At 47.0% G+C, this 21,426-nt stretch overlaps 1 protein-coding gene across 3 annotated transcripts in view; it reads right to left on the bottom strand.

Annotated features, from left to right (window-relative positions):
* CFAP70 (cilia and flagella associated protein 70) overlaps nucleotides 1-21,426 on the bottom strand; it is a 947,035-nt gene that overhangs the window by 702,963 nt on the left and 222,646 nt on the right. For all 3 annotated transcript variants that reach the window (XM_069210675.1, XM_069210677.1, XM_069210678.1), the window contains 2 exons: nucleotides 2,139-2,321; nucleotides 1,689-1,783 (listed from right to left, as the gene is read on the bottom strand). In XM_069210675.1, coding sequence (XP_069066776.1) covers nucleotides 1,689-1,783; nucleotides 2,139-2,321 — 278 coding nt within the window. The remainder of the gene's footprint in view (nucleotides 1-1,688; nucleotides 1,784-2,138; nucleotides 2,322-21,426) is intronic.

The raw sequence follows: 21,426 nt of genomic DNA, 5'->3' as shown, positions 1-21,426 counted from the left end.
CTAAAGGTAAGGAATCTGCAGCTAGAAGTCTCTATCAGGTTTGTATTTTCATGACTATGGCGCTACAACATTTGTAATAAATGATGCGCATCAGCCCACTACTTCCCATGTACCAGAGTTTTGGAACACCGGTGTCAGCTTTATGTAGTTCTTCAAATAAGGGAACTACTGCTCCCATCATGGCCATCGCACTACGTGCTATGCCATAGGCCGTGGTGCTGTCCCACTCATTATGTGGTGACGAGGAAATAGGCTTGGAGCTTACTGCAAGCCGAAACAACTGAGCCAAACGCAGCCAGGAAGTGACTAGGAGTCACTGTAGGTGTCAAGAAGCAGCATGGCACCCTTGAGGACATAAGTAACCTACTTTTACTTGATGATGTTGACTGATAATACAAGTTATTTTACTCTGGGAATGATGAGGCACTGGAGTTTGCTTGGTGATAGCATTTACTAGGGCTTATCAATCTTTCCATAGTAGGGTCTTTATGGGTGTGACCTATGTGAGGACAGGAATGTGGAAGGAAATTGAAAAATGAACAGACCCATCAGCGGAAATAGGGAGGATCCTTTGATGAAGCTGGGATCAACAAAGATGCACTTAAGTATCTTGCGTTTGTTGTTTGTTGGTGGGAACATTGTTGTGTATGGAGCTATTTGTGGAGGTGAGCTAAGTTTTCTAGGATTGCATAGGTTTAGGGATGACACAGTCTACATTGAAATTCCCTATGGTAAGTGTGCAGGTGGAAAATGTTGGTAGAAGACCATGTGATGGCACTTTTAAGGCTTTCAAATATGTCATAGCTTGTGGTGAGAACCTGTAATAGAGTGAGTCTTTGGGGATGACTTATGTTGCCACCTAATTTTTACTACCTATAGGAAGGGGATGGTTTGAATGCTTGAGGGACTTAGAGGTCAATGTTACTTTGGGAATGTGCATTTAGTCAAAATTCAGTGATGCACATAATATTGAGAATGTCTTTGCACCGAACTAACCTGAGCCAATCTCCAGAATATAGAGTGCAGAAACTCACTGAATGGTGGTTTTCCAAAAACGGAACAGAAGCCCTTGCATGAATTATTAACTGACAATTGTCCAATATATAGAATACAAAGGAAAGGGCAGTACAGTTATTCCTCAGGAAGGAAGGGTGGACCTGAATGACCAAGCCACCAAATTGGTAAGTTCCTGAAATAGTTGATTTATGCATACTGCCAAAAGGTAGAAAAATGGAAATGTACAGTGGCATGGAAGTAGCTGAGGAACCCTATGTACGAGAAGGATAGTCCAAACTGGGACTCTCTTGAAACTTTAAAAGTGACAGCTTTCCTTTCATAAAAACATTTTACAGACCTGCTTCTGGGCATAGGGAATGCCCGATCAGCTGAATGATGCATCAAAGAGTAATTTATACATCTACGTGGGCTCCAAATCTTCTATTTTGATTAAAAAACTTTTATAATGGTATTCAGACTGTTAAATTCCTCTAGTTTCCATTGTTTGTTTTGGGGTAGAGGAGCTTAAGACATTAATAACATAAAAATATACTTTGAGCTTCTGCAATGTCTATCTTTCTCTTCAATTGACTTGATAATAAATCCCTTACAATTATAACCTTTCCTTCCACATAATCATCGCTTGCATTCTGGAGAAGATTCAATAGCTTCACGTGACCGTGGCTACTCACCTTATCACTGCACCAGGATCTATATAACAGGATCGCTCAATGTCCCAGGTGACCCTTTTCTTCACAGTCTCTGCTTCTGTCCGGTGATCTTTGTCCTAGGTTGGAAGCAATGGTCAAAGGTAAAAACTATAAGGATCATGGTGCATTAAAGGGACATTTGTGACATCAGTGTGCTGTGGTAGTAGATTTTGTTGCTGGTCATGGCTGAGACACTAGAAAAAAATACCACTACAAAGCAGAAACAAGGTACATGGTTGGAGCCATACATGGCCTGCAAGCACCCCAGCACAGGTGGTAGCACACTGCATGGCAAGATATATTTTTACAATAAAGCAATGGTAGAAACCAAGGCCCCATTTTCAAGGAGCCTTTCCCTCAATCTAGACCTTTGTCCTAACCCTGGTCTTCCAATAACAACCACATTTGAAGAGCCTCTTGTTGATTCCTGACCTCTTTAAGATTGAGCTCTCCATCCTCCTCTTCATATAATCCTCCAGTGATGAAGGCATCAGGAATGTACAGCGCCCCAGAAACCTGAACATTGCTTATGGGCCATTTCTTTGGTCGTGGGGTTGGCTCTTTTTCACCTCCAAGTTTCAGTGTCCCATTGGAAAACACAAGCGGATTCTCCTTCTACAGAGAAGCAATACATGGAAATACCTTTTAGAAGCATAACAGGAAGACAGACCAGGAATTCAACAAAGGGCTTAAGTATCTACAAAACAAAATGCACACACACGTCATATACGGAAAACACCACCAACCAAGGTATTGTTATTTCAAATTACTTTAGACCCTTGGCAGGGTGTCACAAAGGAGATTTAGATGTCCCCCAGGCACAAGGTAAGTGGGACATCATGCAATTATACAAATTTATCACACTCATACTGGCATGCTTGCATGTTACATTTGCACAAACCCATGTGTCTCCAAACCTTAACCCTTTTCTGCAGGATTCTAATATTGTGCTTGACTCATTAGGCAGAGGATATCATGAGGCTCCAACAACCAATCAAAAACAGGTTCATGGTCTTTGGTATCACCATAAGAGGCGCTGCTGCAACTTGGTGTAGCCTTACTCTCCTAGGTTGGGCTACATTGTCTTGGTGTGTTCATGTGTCCAGAATACTGCAATAATCCAACCAATCATCTTGTGGGTTCCTGTACTTTTGGTACAATGAAAAATCTAAATTATTTCAACCAACGCATGTATTCTGTGTATTTGGGACTAAAACATTTGTTAATGTGTTTTAAACAAGATTTCTAACCACATAGGCCACCAAACCAGGTTTGGCAACATTCAACATTGATTACACCATTTGTGGTCCTCATAAAAAGGAGTTCTAACTTCTAAATGAAAAGATCACCAAATCAAGCATGATGGCATTATTCATTTCAGACATATCTGTGGGTGTTCACCACTATTTTTCGTAATTTGGGCATTTATATACAATGTGTGTTTCCATGCATCTTGGTATGTATTTGGTTTCATTTTTCATGGCCATTTGCAGATTTAATGACTCTCATCATTAGGTGGACACGCTTGTTTTCCAATCAACTGATTTTTAACTGTATTGCATTATGCTACAATTTCATTATACTAAGCAATCTTCATAAGAGAAGCTTTGTGCTGAGAACTACCAGAAAATCAGGCATTTATAGGTTGTTGCTGCTTACCCTCCTGTGCTTAGTCTTAACTCCTCATGCTCCGGCCCTCCAGGAGTTCATATTCGTAGGCTGAGAAGGCATATTTCACAGCTAGACATGAAGTGGTTATGGTTTTATAGCATGCTGGAGAAGGAGCAAACTAGAAGGACTTGGTAATCACATTTTCTTCATAAACCTGTTTCTAGGTAACAACTAGTAATCTTAAGGAAATAATAAACGGTAAGGACAGAGATGTTCAAATAATAGGCATCCATTGAAGCAACAGTGCTCCTTCAATCCCTTTTTTGCCCCTCTGTTATAAGTTAGAAATATGAATGAATTAACTAGGTATAACTTGCGAGCTAGAGTAAGGAATGCATTTTCAGGCATGTCATGGGTTATTTGCCATTAGACCGGAAGAGACTAAGGGGGAAGCATGCAACGTGATTCATCAGTCTATTTGTGTTTCTTTCTGTGGTGATATAGGGGAATCCAGAGTCATTGCCACAGCAGGAAAGTGTGAGTAAACCTTATCACCTGGAAATGTGAGAATTCCCAGGAACAATACATGAGGGAGCACAACACAAGGGTGTGCTTGCCAAAATACTTATCATTATATTCAGTCACCCATTAAGTTCCTGAGTCACAACGCAGCCTTTAAAAAACAAACAACGTAAAAAATTGAGTCAGCAGAAAGCAGTTGTAAAAACATCAAGCACTTGAGTAAAATGATGAGCTTTTAAAAGGGGCAAAATATAAACTTTCCTAGGTACTTTAAAATATTTACAGAACATGATAAAGTGCATTGTAACCTGCGGGGATGTCTGGCCACAACCACAGGGAGCTAGGGGAAGAGAACCCTGCCAACACAGAGGGAATGTAAGCAGCTAGAGTAGCAAATTTAACATGAACCTTGTGAACAGGAACTGGTCATGATTAACAGTACCCATAGTGAGGTATGGCTCCATGGATAGGGTGGATTTCAACATCAAGTAGCTTGCCCCGAAGGCTTTTGTAAAGCCACCTGCTCTCTGTCCAGGGACCTCATCTTCAAAACATTATCCTTAATCCAAGTACAGTCAGCCTTGACAATCCCCTCTGGGTTAGTAAAGAGCTTTACCCTGCCTTAGTTCTGACATGAGGCCTTAATATATTTTTGAGCCGAGGTATGCAATAAGCACGATCAAGGGACAAACAAGCCATTAAGATTGCTTTGTTTAACTGGGGTCCACCCTTAGCCCACGAATCTAGCCAGCATAATAAAGGACGTAGGGCTATAGAGTTTGTGAGGTACTTGGCCCCTAATTCTTCATGGATTATATAGGATGGGATGCATTGTGGGACCCTGAGGAGTTGCCTCAGAAACTCGTTTTCTACCACCTGCAGAGCGTTGCTCGACGTAACCCCAAATGTGACTCCCATAGGAGTCACATTTGGGGACCCATAGGAGGCTTTTGAGACGCTATTTGCCCCAAACACCTGCATTAAGGCACTAATCGGCTTCCTTCCCATTCAGACTGCTGCATTGATTCTTTCCATGTCAGCCATTTTCCTATTACGCAGGAGTCCAGCACTACCCCGAGTCAAACATGACACCCATATACAAGAAAACGTTGACTCAGGATAGAGCCTGTGTCCGCACCTTAAAAACTTGGGTTTTTGTAGAGCTAGGGCCCACCACAATCACATGGGATTTACCGCTGTTGTTGCTTAAATCTAGCTCATGAAGTACTGGGTTTTTTAGAACCCAGTGGTGCCAGGGAACACACCCTAAGACTTCGAGTCCTTCCTGTTTCAGACTACAGAAACACAGAGTCTTCTTGGTGAAGTCAAAGATCTTGTTTATTGGCTGCAGCCAGTAACAGGTATCCTAGAAGTACAACACGGTGTATATTCTCAGGAGACTGCTGCTCTTGCAAAGCTAACCTTCTCTTTTATACAAAATATTATGCTTTGGGCAAACATTCCTTATTTTACAGTTGACCATTCACATATTTTCACTACAAAGAAATAGCAGGGTTATGATGACAAGCCCATATTTCAGTTTGTCCAGCCCTCAATCAATTACCCGGCAAGGCTCAGTACTTTCATCAGATATCAACGGACCCCCAATATAAACAGGCACCTCCTCCTTGTAAAGCAAGTCATAAAGAAAGAAACAGGGACAGGTGCGTGTAAGATTAGGCATGGTTTGTGTGTGATGAAAGGTTTTATGAAGTGTTGTGCCTTGATACTAATCTCATTCGGCCACTGGGAAAGAAACTGGCCGAACAGGTTTGGCTTCAGGCAGTGGCGTCAGCTTGCCCAGGTCACAGAGGAGTCAGCAAAGATGTACGTGTCCTTCAGACTCGTTTTCAGCATTAGACATTGGCCTATGTGAGGGCAATCACAAAATGGCTGTCGTTTAAATGGAACACGAGGGTTCAGGACGGAAACTCTGATATTCGGGTGATTTCATTACCCGAATATGAATACAATGCTTGTGCATACTATTCTAATCATTCTCGGTCTGCTGATACCAAAATCGTTGTGATACGACAATGTTTATAACACGGGTCCAGAATTTTCAGTACCACACTCATCTGTGAATCTCTCAAAGGAGATTAAAAGGTCTTAGAGACCCCTTAGAGTTTTTGCCATTAACACTGCATCATCTGCGTATAGCAGAATGGGGAGTGACTGATTTCCAACCTGCGGGCAATCTACCTTGGCATTCACTAAGGCCTGTTTGAGGTTGTTAATATATAAGGAAGAGTACAAGGATGCACCCTTGTCAGACCCCCATTGATGTTAAATCTGCATGTACAGGTCAAATCGTTAGTGTACCTAAAAGATGCTATTGTGTGGGCATGAAGATCCCATAGGTCCGTAGTATAAAGGGTTGTCTTAATCATCTTTCTTTAAAAATCGCGACAATGATAGAACTGGCCCTGGAGACAGGGCAGCTTAACAGCTGCATTTAAAGGGTGAGTCAAGATCAGGGTCCATAGGTCAGGGTCACTCAGGTGCAGGTTGGGTGCAATCCTGTTCGGCCCAAGTTCTTTGTTTCTAGTCAATCCAGAGATTCCCTTCCAAACTTCATCTAGAGAAAACACAGAATTCAATGACATCAAATGTTGGTATATCCAGAGAGGATCCAATTCTGAACTCACCATTAGATAACCCTTCAAAATGGGAAACCCAATCCTCCGCCACAATATGGTGTGAAAGTGAGGGGGCATCACCCGGGGCTAAACCTGGTTGATTAATAATGCCCCAAAAGTTTGTGCTGTTCTTGAGACATTGTTGGTCCAAAAAAATGGCCAAAGCGGCATCGCTTAAAGCTTTTTTTTCAATTCCTTACTTCAAGCTTATATCTCTTCCCACAGGTCGTGATATGGGTGGGGTCTCTGGGGTTGGCTTTAAAAGCCTTTCTTAAGTCTCTAGAAGCTTGCGAACATCCTTTATCAAACCATTTAGGACCAGAGGGAGACTTTGTACCTGTCTGGAGGGTGAGGGACTCTGAGATAACATTGGCAATGGAAACAAAAGTATCTAGGACCTCATTTAGACATGAAGCATTGTTTAGACAAATCCAAAGTTTGCTCACACAACTAGATAACAAAACCTGACCACAACACTCAGCAGGTACCAGAGTCTCCTACCTTGCCTTGAGGGTTTCCTTGCACCACAAACCCTGTGACCATTCTCCCCTCTCAAGAATCCCCAACTAACTGATGTATAGATGTGATTATGATCACTAAAGTGACCATAATCAATGCCAACCTTTGAGATCATAGGGTAAGTAGGGGATGAAACAAAAACAAAATCAATAAATGAGGCACAACCACTGGCTATGAAGGTCGGGTTGACCCTTGGCGAGTCAGAATGAACCGTTTTTCTCAAATCAAGAGATTAGGTCATGCATATTTAAGATTGAGGTTTGAATGTTTCCTTGGGAAATGTGTTTCATGTGGAGGCCTTCCGGGAGCAAGCATCTTTGCTGTCTGTTGGCAGGGGCAGTGGGGGTCTTGCACAGATGACAATTAAAGTCCCCTGCCAAGATAACATGAGTTGAGGCCCATTTGGACCCCTCAAGGTTATTTGAAAATTGTGCATGTCTTGGGGGTATTGCTTGGCATTATACGACTTCAACAGCAAGATTTTGGGAATGCCCACACAGGAAAATGAAATTGCTAATAGACTCTTGCAAAGTCAAGGACACAAAAACAGCCAAACCAACCTTGGACCGACCTGACCTGGATTCACCTGCAGGAATGGAAAAGGTTTTATACCCTTCCAAAAAACAACTAGTGGAGACCCAGGTCTCCTGTAGACAAATCACTCTAAAATTAATCACATAGTCAAGCCAGGAAGGCTCATCAGTCTTGGTTGCTAGGCCTGCAATATTCCAACTAATCAAATTAAAGGTGTTGGCAGCAGGTTTCGCAAGGTCAGCAATGACAGAAACACCAGGGTCCCATGTTGGGCTACATGGGGGATAAAACTGGCTAAGTTAATCACAGGAGTCTAGAGAGCCAAATGGGGCAAATATGTGTACAGAGGTCAGGATGTAAAGAGTCCAAGATACTTGTGTCCCATTATGGACACTGCAGGGTGGACTGCCTTCGTTCTTGGCCCCTCAGATCGAATGCAAGAACACGCACAGCAACATGAGGCTGATTAAAATTGATGATCATGCAATCTCCTATACAAGCTTTCCTTTTGCTGCCAATCAAGTTGACTCTTCTCACCATGTTAATCCAGTTGCACACATAAGGTGTCAGGGAAGAATGAAACTTCATCCAGTGGGTAAACTTACTTTTGAGCTGAGAATAACCCTCCATGCTATTATTCTGGGGAGAGGGCCCATTATCTAACACCACCACAGAAGGAGTAGATGCAGGTGAAAGATTAATAATGACCTCAGGATTGGGTGAGTTCAGTCCAGCTCTATCGGCAAAGACAGAGTCCTTACCTGAGAGCCCTTGCAAGAGTGGCTAAGAAAGTGTGCCATTAGCTGGCCTGTCCTGAAAGGAAGTTTCTCCAATCACCACTGAGCTAGGTGTAGGAACATGTGAGCCAAGGTTGCCAGTCACTTTAGGCAAAATGCCTAACCACTGGGGGGGCCCCTGTGATGGGATTATATCCGCTGCATGCTCCTTCCCACCTGGGTTGGTGTGGGGCCCTCCATTGTCTGGCATTGGCTGGGTAGAGTGATACGACGGGCTTGCCATTTTCTAAGGCCAATTTCTCAACCTGCCCCAGACAAGTTACAATGGGCTCCAAAAGGCTTTTGAATACAGTCTCAACTTTCAAATAAAAATCATCCAGAAGCTCCTGTAACTTAGCACTCCTTCCCAGGTTGCCCTCATGGGCACTGAATCCGGAGAGAAGTTGACGGTAAGAGGTTTCAATCTGGAGCCCTCTTTTTCCCCTTTTTTCCCTTTTAGCAGCCGGCAGTGCTGGTTCCAGAGAAGACAGTTCCCAACTAGCAGATGTATTAGGAGGAGCTGATGCACAAGTGCCTGGGTCTTAATAGTGGCTCCGGTGCCTGAAGGAGGAACAGAAACCAGGTTTCTGCAGCTAAAGCAGCGTTATCTTGGGGAGAGGGTGAGGACCGAGTAGAGTGTGAGTGGCTGACATTTGCCTGCAAGAATAGTTTCTCTTGCTCAATGATAATTTCGTCAGTGAGTGCCCCCACCGCTGAAGACAGGAGAGAATAGATGACTTACCCCAGGTAAGTTTAACAAATGAGCCCTCTTTCTCAATGTAGGGCTCTGGCAGTGCAGTAGCTTTCTATTTGCCCATTGTACAACTCTTGAGGCAGTCCACTGAGTTAATCCAAATGAACAAGGGGGTGCTGGTCCGGTCTTGTTCAGGCTAGGATGGGAGCAGATGGGCTCACCCTTGGCCCAGATGCATCCTGCACTGAGGGATGTCTCTAGGAGATTTATAGTGCAGGTGGCAATGGTGGGAATGCAGCGATTTGCTTGCTGCTCCTCCTTGGGCCAAAGCAGTCCGATCACATGAAGGCCCAGCAGAAGTGGCGTCCCCATACACGTAAAAACTGCACACCCTAGAATTCCTACTTAAGTCTCTTGGTTAGTCTTTTCCACTCAGTTCTGCTGATCTTTTTAACTAAGAAGCTTTTTGACATTCTATTTTTTTGCAGAACACTTATCTTACTTGTATATTGCTTTCATCTTATTTCTACCTTTTCTCTTGCTCTGGCCTTAGAGACAGACATCATTTGCAACAACAGGTCCTTTTACTGAGCCCTGTCAAAGGTTCCAGAATTTTTTTTAAACAGTGGACAAGCAATTAAACATGGATGAGTTTCCCCTGGACAAGAACAATTAACGAACTGTTGTGTGGCACATCTATGGTAGCACCATGTATATATGAGGATAGAACTACTGACAGATACCTTGTGCAGTACTATATTGTCAGAACATGGTGAGCTAGGTTTTTAGCTGAGCTATCCAGGGTTCACACTCACATGCTTAAGTCACCTCCATGTAGATTGCAAGAACCAGCTTTATGGGAGTCCGTGCTTGCTAGTTTTATGTCCAAGCAGACAAGTATATTTCACGGAAGTAAAATATGAATACTTTGGAACTTACCAATGGTTTAGGAAGAATGTATATTATTCTTCCATTACCCCTGTCTATACAGCATTGGTTTAAATCCCTTCAAACTGATATTTGTTTCTATGTATAATAGCTCTGAAACCTCTAACCTGTGAAAATTGCCGGGAGCAATCTAGAAGAGCAGCTTTCTGCCTGTGCTCCAGAGTGGTCCTTGCTACTCAGGCCCAGGATGTCTGGGAAGCCATTCACTTCTGAAGAATTTTGCCTCCACCCCCAAAAAACATCCCCTCCCAAACCTTCTTAAAGTGCTCATGGATGGCAACTTGGGGGTCTCTGTCCCTGAGACCCCGACAGGTTGACCTGCTGTATGAGTGCAGCTGAAGTGAGGATCTGCTCCGTGCACCTGCTGCTGTGTGCCACATTCACAGAGAGGAAAAGGGCAGAGAACTGGCTGAGTTGTGGGGTGTTGGTGTTGACCAATGTAGAAGGACTAACTGCCGGTTCGGATGCCACTGGTGGTGCTGGAACAACTGGTTTCATCTTCTGACGTGAGGCATGGAGGCTCAACAGAGTCAAGGGAGAGCATCGACTGAGAGATCCAAGAGTCGCTAACAAGAGAACGGGATCATTGAATACAATGAAACAACATTACTGAGGTGAGCAGATGGAGCACCAAGTGTTAAGGAAACTAGAGGGCTCAGAGGCCCAGCCAATGGCAAAGGATGGCTTTGATGACTTATGCTCACATCCATGTGGATTGTGGGATTCAAGACTGTTTCTTTTTTTCAAAAATTGAAGCTGGAGACAGTCCATTGCAAGAACTGAAAGTAAGCTAGGACAACACTGAACAGTGAACAATATGAATAATGGTTGAACAACAATGAATTATATTCACTGTATGACTGGGGTCAAGGTTAAACCCCATGACCAATAAATTGAGTATTAAACTGACTTTTAGTAGGCATCTGAGTTGGCTAAAATAATTAAAAAACAGTGGAGATAAAATCATTTGTCTCAGTATCTCTTGCTTATGGTGGCCGCTTTCTCAGTCTCTGCAAGCTGTCTTTAAAGACTATGAAGAATGACTTCTCACTGTGCCCAAGTAATCTACATATTACTGTTATTATCTGTATAATGATGCAATCTAAGAGACAGGGGAAAGGTCCGCAACCTGAGCTTATCATTAAGGTTGGGGGGGGGGGGGGGGGGGGGAAATCGCTGTCCCAGTACTGAACTAAGGTCTGTGATGAGGTTCCCAGAGGCGCTTAAGAAAAAATCATTGGACCAGTGACTAGCTCTCTATACCAACTGCCATAGCTGGAGACTCTTGCTACACAAAAAGGCAAGAGAGAGTTTGATGGAGAAATCTGAGGGTTCTCATCTCCTGATGGGTGTGACAGCAGGGGTCCAAACTGATATGGGGAAGGATTTAGTAACTAGTAGCAAAAATTGTGAAATAAGATTTCAGCCAAAATGGCCAATATGGCAGCTCAGGAGCCTGGAAAAGCAGATACTTTAAATCCTTTGGGTCTACATTTGATATAGTTATCAAATGTAGACCCAAAGGATTTAAAGTATCTGCTTTTCCAGGAGAGGATTCCAGGAATAGGCCTGGTTATGTTATGTTATTACCACTTATTACAGTGCAGCGACTCACACCCAGAGGTGTATCTTAGCGCTTAACTAACTTAGGACTAAACTGCCACAAGATTAAAGGACATGTGATCACTATTGTCCGAATGTAGAAAACCCAGTTTTGCAGCCTTTACTGTCTGAGATCATATTTGAAAATACGGGGATAGAATTCTATCAAATCTTTCAAGAGCTGCCTCCAGACTGCCCCCTCTCCCCTCTCATGTTCATCCTGACAGTGGAACCATTGGCAATTAAACTGCAGGCAACAGGGGGTAGACTAGGTGATACCGTTGGGAGACGTATTACATACCATCTCCTTGTATGCGGATGGTGTGTTACTATACCTCTGTCCCTACCGCACGGACCTCAGGCCTATCGCCTGCGTACTGGAAGCCTTTTAGGACCTGACCAGCCTGCAGTTTAGTGCCACAAAATCATGGTTGTTCCTCTGAGATTGAGTGTGGCTGCATGTGAGCTTACTTTTGGATCAGACCATATTCAATGAGCATCTCTATCCTTTAAATACCATGGCACCAAAAATTTCTATCCACCGAGAGACCTGCTGAAGAGCAATCTTGGTAGGACGGAGACCTGCTGGATAGGAAACTTAGTATGACTATACAAACACTCCGGGCTCAACTAGTGTTTTGAAACACCCTCCCAATAACAATTATGGGTCCTAGAACCCTTTCTAAAATGGTCGTCCTCCAAAGCTTAGTTTCCTACTTCACAAACCTCCCCAGTCATTATTCCAGCATTCAGCGTTTCAAACAACCTACTACCAGGACTGCACAGCATTAGATATCCTTAGCCAAGCTCCTGCTCCTAGAGACAGATGGGGCCTTTGTGCCCCTAACTTCCATGCCTATTATTATGCTGCCCAAGTGCAACTGCCCACCTACTGACTGGCGGGTCATCATTTGGCCACAAAGAACATGTTACTTACTTTCAGTAATGCATTATCTGGTAGAGGCTATGGGGGTCATTCTGACCCCGGCCGGCGGCGGAAGCCGCCGGCCTGGCTGGAACCGCCAGAATACCGCTGTGCGGTCAAAAGACCGCCGCGGATATTCTGGGTTTCCCGCTGGGCTGGAGGGCGACCGCCAGAAGGCCGGCCGCCCGCCAGCCCAGCGGGAAACACCCTTCCATGAGGATGCCGGCTCCGAATGGAGCCGGCGGAGTGGAAGGGGTGCGACGGGTGCAGTTGCACCCGTCGCGATTTTCAGTGTCTGCATGGCAGACACTGAAAATCTTTGTGGGGCCCTGTTACGGGGGCCCCTGCAGTGCCCATGCCTGTTAGGGGGCCCCTTTAAGATTAAGATGCTTGGCAGACACTGAAAATCGCGACGGGTGCAACTGCACCCGTCGCACACCAGCAACTCCGCCGGCTCCGTCCGGAGCCGGCTTCCTCGTTGCTGGGGCTTTCCCGCTGGGCGGGCGGGCGGGCGGCCTTTTGGCGGTCGCCCGCCAGCCCAGCGGGAAAGTCAGAATGACCGCCGCGGTCTTTTGACCGCTGTACGGTCTTCTGGCGGTCAGAATGACCCCCAGTATCTAGCTGGAGGTTCCTAACACCCATCCTTGCCTCCCTGCTCTGCGGACAGATTTGTAGGGTCAGGGTGATCCCGTTTTCAGGGCCCTAAATTTGACACACAATGTACAGTTTGCTTCATGGCTCTGGGCTGCTGGCGTGGAAAGTCGTGAATAAATTAGCTTATGTCTGCATGCCTGTGTGGTGACTATATAGGTGACCGTGACATTACATCTGGCACCAACGACACCGACTATGCCACCCGGAACTGAACAAAGTCACCAGATAGCGCACGCAGGGGTTCCGCTCAAGCAAATGTTTCTGGATCCAGACTGACGCCTGGGAAATTCAGAGGTAAGGAATCTGCAGATAGATATAGGGGGTCATTCTGACCCTGGCGGTAAAATCCGCCAGGGCCAACGACCGCGGGAGCACCGCCAACAGGCTGGCGGTGCTCCCATGGGCATTCTGACCGCGGCGGTACAGCCGCGGTCAGAAACGGAAAACCGGCGGTTTCCCGCTGCCCTGGGGAATCCTCCATGGCGGCGCAGCTTGCTGCGCCACCATGGGGATTCCGACCCCCATACCGCCATCCTGTTCCTGGCGGTTTTGGCCGCCAGGAACAGGATGGCGGTAAGGGGTGTCGTGGGGCCCCTGGGGGCCCCTCCAGTGCCCATGCCAATGGCGGTGCTTCCGCGGTCGTTGGCCCTGGCGGTCCATGACCGCCAGGGTCAGAATGACCCCCACAGTCTCTACCAGATTATGTGTTACTGAAGGTAAGTAACATCTGATAGAGACTTGACCTGCAGATTCCTTAACTTTGAATAGATATCCAAGCCATATCCTCCTGGCGGTGGGCTGTGGACAATTTTCTAAACCAGAAAGTCCTGCAGGACTGAACGAGTGAAAAGCATGTCCCTGTGGACCTGACTGTCCAGGCAGCAGTGTTTGGCAAACATGTGCAGGGATTCCCTTGTTGCTGTGCGACAGATGTCCAGGACTAGGACTCCATGAGCTAACGCCATGGTTACAGCTTTTCCTCTGGTGGAATGGCCTCATAAGCCCTCAGCAGGTGGGCAATTGTAGCCAGATCGTAGCAAATATTTATACAGAGAACGACCCAGCGTGAAATGGTTTGTTTCTGTACTGCCCGACTTTTCTTTGCTCTCACATATCCCACAAATAGTTGGTTGTCCACCCAGAACTCTTTTGTGCAGTCAAGGTAGAACGACAATGTTCTTTTTGGGTCAAGTCAGTGGATTCGCTCCTCTTTCTTAGAGGGAATGGGGGAGCAAAGAAGGTGGGCAGGGTGACAGTCTGACCCAAATGAAATGGAGTCTCCACCTTTGGGAAGAAGGAGGCACAGGTGCGAAGCACCACTTTGTCAGGAAATACTATGACACTTGGAGGCATGGATGACAAGGCCTGCAGCTCACTCGCCCTCAGGGCAGATGTTATTGCTACTAGGAAGGCTGACTTGATGGTGAGCAGCTAAAGGGGACAATTGTATAGCCGCTCGAAAGGAGCACACGTGAGGTACATGAGAACTAGGTTCAGGTCCCACTGAGGCATAATAAAGGGGGAACATATGTACATGCTGTAGGAAGTTGGCTCTGTATGTACTATTTCAAAGTGAGAAATAGCATGCACAGAGTCCAAGGGTTCCCCTTAGAGGTAAGATAGTGGCAAAAAGAGATAATTCTAATGCTCTATTTTGTGGTAGTGTGGTCGAGCAGTAGGCTTATCAGAGGGTAGTGTTAAGCATTTGTTGTACACACACAGGCAATAAATGAGGAACACACAGTCAAAGACTTATTCCAGGCCAATAGGTTTTTATATAGAAAAATATGTTTTCTTAGTTTATTTTAAGAACCACAGGTTCAAGATTTACAATCAATACTTCAAATGAAAGGTACTTCACTTAGGTATCATAGGAACTTTGAATCAGCAAAATAGCATGTACAGTTTTGGCAAAAATGGCAATAAGCTATTTTAAAACTAGACAGTGCAAATTTCAACAGTTCCTGGGGGAGGTAAGTATTTGTTTGTTTTGCAGGTAAGTAAACCAGGGTTCAAAGTTGGGTCCAAGGTAGCCCACTGTTGGGGGTTCAGGGCAACCCCAAAGTTACCACACCCTCAGCGTCACAGGGGCGGCCGGGTGCAGAGTGCAAACAAGCGTCTGGTTTGCAATTGGTTTCAATGGGAGACCCAGGGGTCTCTTCAGCGAAGCAGGCAGGCAAGGGGGGGGCTCCTCGGGGTAGCCACCACCTGGGCAAGGGAGAGGGGCACCAGGGGGTCGCTTCTGCACTAGAGGTCGGATCCTTCAGGTCCTGGGGGCTGCGGGGGCAGTGTCTTTACCAGGCGTCGGGTTCTTGGAAGCAGGCAGTCGCGGTCAGGGGGAGCCTCGGGATTCCCTCTGCAGGCGTCGCTGTGCCGGCTCAGGGGGGTCAACTCTGGCTACTCACTGGCTTGTAGTCGCCGGGGAGTCCTCCCTGTAGTGTTGTTTCTCCGCAGGTCGAGCCGGAGGCGTCGGGTGCAGAGTGGAAAGTCTCACGCTTCCGGCGGGAAACATGGAGTCCTTTTAAAGTTGTTTCTTTGTTTCAAGTTTTGGTTTCTTTGGAACAGGGCCGCTGTCCTCTGGAGTTCTTGGTCCTTTTAGATGCAGGGTAGTCCTCTGAGGCTTCAGAGGTAGCTGGACCCTGGGGAACGCGTCACTGTTGCAGTTTTTCTCGAAGTGGGGAAACAGGCCAGTAGGGCTGGGGCCAAAGCAGTTGGTGTCTCAGTCTGCTCTGCAGGGCTTCAGGTCAGCAGTCCTTCTTCGTCTTGGGTTGCAGGAATCTGTTTTCCTAGGTTCTGGGGGCCCCTAAATACTCAATTTATGGGTGTGTTTAGGTCTGGGGGGTTAGTAGCCAATGGCTACTAGCCCTGAGGGTGGCTACACCCTCTTTGTGTCTCCTCCCTGAGGAGGCACAAAGCTCAATGCTCAATGCTTCCAGAGTTGCTGGACTCTCCTGTGAGAGAAGCAGCATCTCTGACTATCACATTTGGAGTCAGGGTTGGAGAAACCTTGGTCTCCCTATCTAGGACTGGAGGTGGGAGTTCCTCCAACTCACTAGTGTCCTCCTCTTTAAGAGGCCATCATCAGAGGGGTTGTTTTTAGCAAACTCTGCCAAAAGCTCCTGGAGCTCTACTTTGGGTTGTAACTAAATATGAAGATGGCGATGACATCACCAAATGGTTCACAGCTTTGGAGAGGGCTTGTGCAACCAGAAAAGTAAACAGATCTCACTGGGGTGCTCTCCTTTGGGAAATGTTCACTAGAAAGTGTAGGGATAGACTCCTCACACTCTCTGGAAAAGATGCAGAATCCTATGACCTCATGAAGGCTACCCTGATTGAGGGCTTTGGGTTCTCAACTGAGGAGTACAGGATTAGGTTCAGGGGCCTCAAAAATCCTCGAGCCAGACCTGGGTTGAATTTCTCCCCAAGAATTGGGAAAGAAGGCGGACCATTGGGTCAAGACTAGGGTGACCAAGACTTCCACAGGGGGTGACCAAAAGAAAGGGGTCACAAAGACTCCCCTGGGGAAGAGTGTTGAGACATTCAAGGGTAAAAGTAAAGAGTCTTCTACAGGGCCCCAAAAACCTGCTCAGGAGGGAGGGTCTAAAGCCTCTTCACAATCCAATTTTGGGTACAAGGGTAAAAACTTTGATCCCAAGAAGACCTGGTGTCGTAGCTATAATCAGCAGGGACACCAAACTGGAGACAAGGCCTGTCCCAAGAAAGGTTCCACTTCAAACTCTACTCTAGTTAGCACTGGAATAGCCAGTCTCCAAGTGGGATCAACAGTGTGCCCAGAGCAAATCAGGGTTCACACTGAAGCTACATTAGTTTCTGAGGGTGGGGTGGACTTAGCCACACTGGCTGCTGGCCCCCTAATATGCAAAAATACAGGCAGCAGCTCTTAATTAATGGGACTAGTGTAGAAGGCCTGAGGGATACAGGTGCCAGTGTCACCATGGTGACAGAGAAACTGGTTTCCCCAGGACAATACCTGACGGGACAAACTTGTCCAGTCACCAACGCTGACAATCAGACTAAAGTACATCCCATGGCTATGGTAACTTTAGAATGGGGAGGGATCAAGGGCCTGAAACAGGTAGTAGTCCCCTCAAATATCCCTGTAGACTGTTTGCTTGGAAATGACCTGGAGTCCTCAGCATCGGCTGAGGTAGAACTCAAAACCCATGCAGCCATGCTGGGTATCCCTGAACTGGTGTGTGTCAAGACAAGGGCACAGTGCAAAGCTCAGGGTGAAAAAGTGGTGTTGGAGCCTGGAATAATGGCCCAACCCTCCAAGAGAAAAGGAAAGAAGACTGGGTAACCAGCTTCAACACAACAAAAGAAAGGGAACCTCTCTTCCCAGGAAGAAGTTCTGCCCTCTGAGGGAACTGAGCCCATGGAGTTGGAACCTTATCAGGTTGAACTCTTAGGCCCAGGGGGGCCCACAAGGGAACAGTTGTGTAAGGGGCAAGAAACATGTCCCTCTCTTGAAGGCCTTAGGCAGCAAGCTGCTGAAGAGACCAAAGGAAAAATCACTGGAACACATAGAGTCTATTGGGAAGATGGATTCCTCTACACTGAGGCAAGAGATCCCAAACCTGATACTTAAGTACCTTTGACTTGACAGCAGGGTACTGGCAAATCAAAATGGCACCAGGAGCAAAAGAAAAGACAGCATTCTCCACACCTGATGGGCATTATCAGTTTACTGTTATGCCCTTTGGCTTAAAGAATGCCCCTGCCACCTTCCGAAGGTTGGTGAATCAAGTCCTTGCTGGCTTGGGAGTCCTTTAGAGCAGCTTATCTTGACGATATTGCTGTCTTTAGCTCCAGCTGGCAGGATCACCTGGTCCACCTGAAGAAGGTTTTGCAGGCCCTGCAAGCAGCAGGCCTCTCTATCAAGGCATCCAAATGTCAGATAGGGCAGGGAACTGTGGTTTACTTGGGACACCTTGTAGGTGGAGGCCAAGTTCAGCCACTCCAACCCAAGATCCAGACTATTCTGGACTGGGTAGCTCCAAAAACCCAGACTCAAGTCAGGGCATTCCTTGGCTTGACTGGCTACTACAGGAGGTTTGTGAAGGGATATGGATCAATAGTGACACCCCTCACAGAACTTACCTCCAAGAAAATGCCTAAAAAGGTAATCTGGACTATAGAATGCCAACAGGCCTTTGACACCCCGAAACAAGCTATGTGCACAGCACCAGTTCTAAAAGCTCCAGGTTACTCCAAGCAGTTCATTGTGTAGACTGATGCCTCTGAGCATGGGATAGGGGCAGTTTTGTCCCAAACAAATGATGATGGCCTTGACCAGCCTGTTGCTTTCATTAGCAGGAGGTTACTCCCCAGGGAGCAGCGTTGGAGTGCCATTGAGAGGGAGGCCTTTGCTGTGGTTTGGTCCCTGAAGAAGCTGAGACCATACCTCTTTGGTACTCACTTTGTAGTTCAAACTGACCACAGACCTCTCAGATGGCTAATGAAAGGTGAAAATCCAAAACTGTTGAGGTGGTCCATCTCCCTACAGGGAATGGACTTTATAGTGGAACACAGACCTGGGACTCCCCATGCCAATGCAGATGGCCTTTCCAGGTTCTTCCACTTAGAACATGAAGACTCTCTTGGGAAAGGTTAGTCTCATCCTCTTTCATTTAGGGGGGGGGAGGGTTGTGTAAGGAAATGCCTCCTTGGCATGGTTACCCTCTGACTTTTTGCCTTTGCTGATGCCAAGTTATGATTTGAAAGTGTGCTGAGGCCTGCTAACCAGGCCCCAGCACCAGTGTTCTTTCCCTAACCTGTACCTTTGTCTCCAGAATTGCCACACCCTGGCCTCCGGGTAAGTCCCTTATAACTGGTACCCCTGGTACCAAGGGCCCTGATGCCAGGGAAGGTCCCTAAGGGCTGCAGCATGTCTTATGCCACCCTGGGGACCCCTCACTCAGCACAGACACACTGCTTGCCAGCTTGTGTGTGCTGGTGGGGAGAAAATGACTAAGTTGACAAGGCACTCCCCTCAGGGTGCCATGCCAACCTCACACTGCCTATGGCATAGATAAGTCACCCCTCTAGCAGGCCTTACAGCCCTAAGGCAGGGTGCATTATACCACAGGTGAGGGCATAGGTGCATGAGCACTATGCCCCTACAGTGTCTAAGCAAAACCTTAGACATTGTAAGTGCAGGGTAGCCATAAGAGTATATAGTCTGGGAGTCTGTCATACACAAGCTCCACAGCAACATAATGGCTACACTGAAAACTGGTAAGTTTGGTATCACACTTCTCAGCACAATAAATGCACACTGATGTCAGTGTACATGTTATTGTGAAATACACCCAGAGGGCATCTTAGAGATGCCCCCTGAAACATACCGACTTCCAGTGTGGGCTGACTAGTTTTGCCAGCCTGCCACACACAAGACATGTTGCTGGCCACATGGGGAGAGTGCCTTTGTCACTCTGTGGCTAGTAACAAAGCCTGTACTGGGTGGATGTGCTTCTCACCTCCCCCTGCAGGAACTGTAACACCTGGCGGTGAGCCTCAAAGGCTCACCCCCTTTGTTACAGCACCACAGGGCATCCCAGCTAGTGGAGATGCCCACCCCCTCTGACCACGGCCCCACTTTTGGTGGCAAGGCCGGAGGAGATAATGAGAAAAACAAGGAGGAGCCACTGGCCAGTCAGGACAACCCCTAAGGTGTCCTGAGCTGAGGTGACTCTGACTTTTAGAAATCCTCCAGATTCCCCCAATAGGATTAGGGATGTGCCCACCTCCCCTCAGAGACACAGTGTAGCCGCCCTCAAGGCTAGTAGCCCTTGGCTACTAACCCCCCAGACCTAAACACACCCCTACATTGAGTATTTAGGGCCCCCCAGAACTAAGCAAGATAGATTCCTGCAACCTGAAGATGAAGAAGGACTGCTGACCTGAAGCCCTGCAGAGAAGACGGAGACACCAACTGCTTTGGCCCCAGCCCTACCGGCCTGTCTCCCCACTTCGAGAAAAACTGCAACAGCAACGCATCCCCCAGGGTCCAGCGACCTCTGAAGCCTCAGAGGACTACCCTGCATCTAAAAGGACCAAGAACTCCCGTGGACAGCGGCCCTGTTCCAAAGAAACTGCAACTTTGCAACAAAGAAGCAACTTTTAAAGACCACACGTTTCCCGCCGGAAGCGTGAGACTTTCCACTCTGCACCCAACGCCCCCAGCTCGATCTGCGGAAAACTAACTCCACAGGGAGGACTCCCCGGCGACTGCGAGCCCCTAAGTAGCTAGAGTTGACCCCCCCCCTGAGCCCCCACAGCGACGCCTGCAGAGGGAATGCAGAGGCTCCCCCGACCGCGACTGTCTGCTTCAAGGAACCCGACGCCTGTTAAAGACACTGCACCCGCAGCCCCCAGGACCTGAAGGAACCTAACTCCAGTGCAGGAGCGACCCCCAGGAGGCCCTTCTCCCTAGCCCAGGTGGTGGCTACCCCGAGGAGCCCCCCCCACTTGCCTGCATCGCTGAAGAGACCACTGGGTCTCCGACTGAAACCTATTGCAAACCCGACGCCTGTTTGCACACTGCCCCCGGCCGCCCCTGTGCCGCTGAGGGTGTACTTTCTGTGCCTACTTGTGTCCCCCCCCGGTGCCCTACAAAACCCCCCTGGTCTGCCCTCCGAAGTCGCGAGTACTTACCTGCTGGCAGACTGGAACCGGGGTACCCCTATTTCCATTGAAGCCTATGTGTTTTGGGCACCACTTTGACCTCTGCACCTGACCGGCCCTGAGCTGCTGGTGTGGTAATTTTGGGGTTGCCTTGAACCCCCAACGGTGGGCTACCTTGGACCCAACTTTGAACCCTGTAAGTGCTTTACTTACCTGTGAACCTAACAAATACTTACGTCCCCCAGGAACTGTTGATTTATGCACTGTGTCAAATTTTAAAATAGCTTATTGCCATTTGTGCCACAACTGTACATGCTATTGTGATGATTCAAAGTTCCTAAGATACCTGAGTGAAATACCTTTCATTTAAAGTATTGTTTGTAAATCTTGAACCTGTGGTTCTTAAAATAAACTAAGAAAATATATTTTTCTATATAAGAACCTATTGGCCTGCAATTGTCTTTGAGTGTGTGTTCCTCATTTATTGCCTGTGTATGTACAACAAATGCTTAACACTACCCTCTGATAAGCCTACTGCTCGACCACACTACCACAAAATAGAGCATTAGATTTATCTCTTTTTGCCACTATCTTACCTCTAAGGGGAACCCTTGGACTCTATGCATGCTATTTCTTACTTTGAAAT

The sequence above is a fragment of the Pleurodeles waltl genome, chromosome 10 (assembly GCF_031143425.1).
Source record: "Pleurodeles waltl isolate 20211129_DDA chromosome 10, aPleWal1.hap1.20221129, whole genome shotgun sequence".
In the NCBI taxonomy this organism is placed as follows: Eukaryota; Metazoa; Chordata; class Amphibia; order Caudata; family Salamandridae; genus Pleurodeles; species Pleurodeles waltl.
The sequence above is the reverse complement of the archived record's forward strand: the minus strand, read 5'-3'. Positions and strand labels throughout refer to the sequence as shown.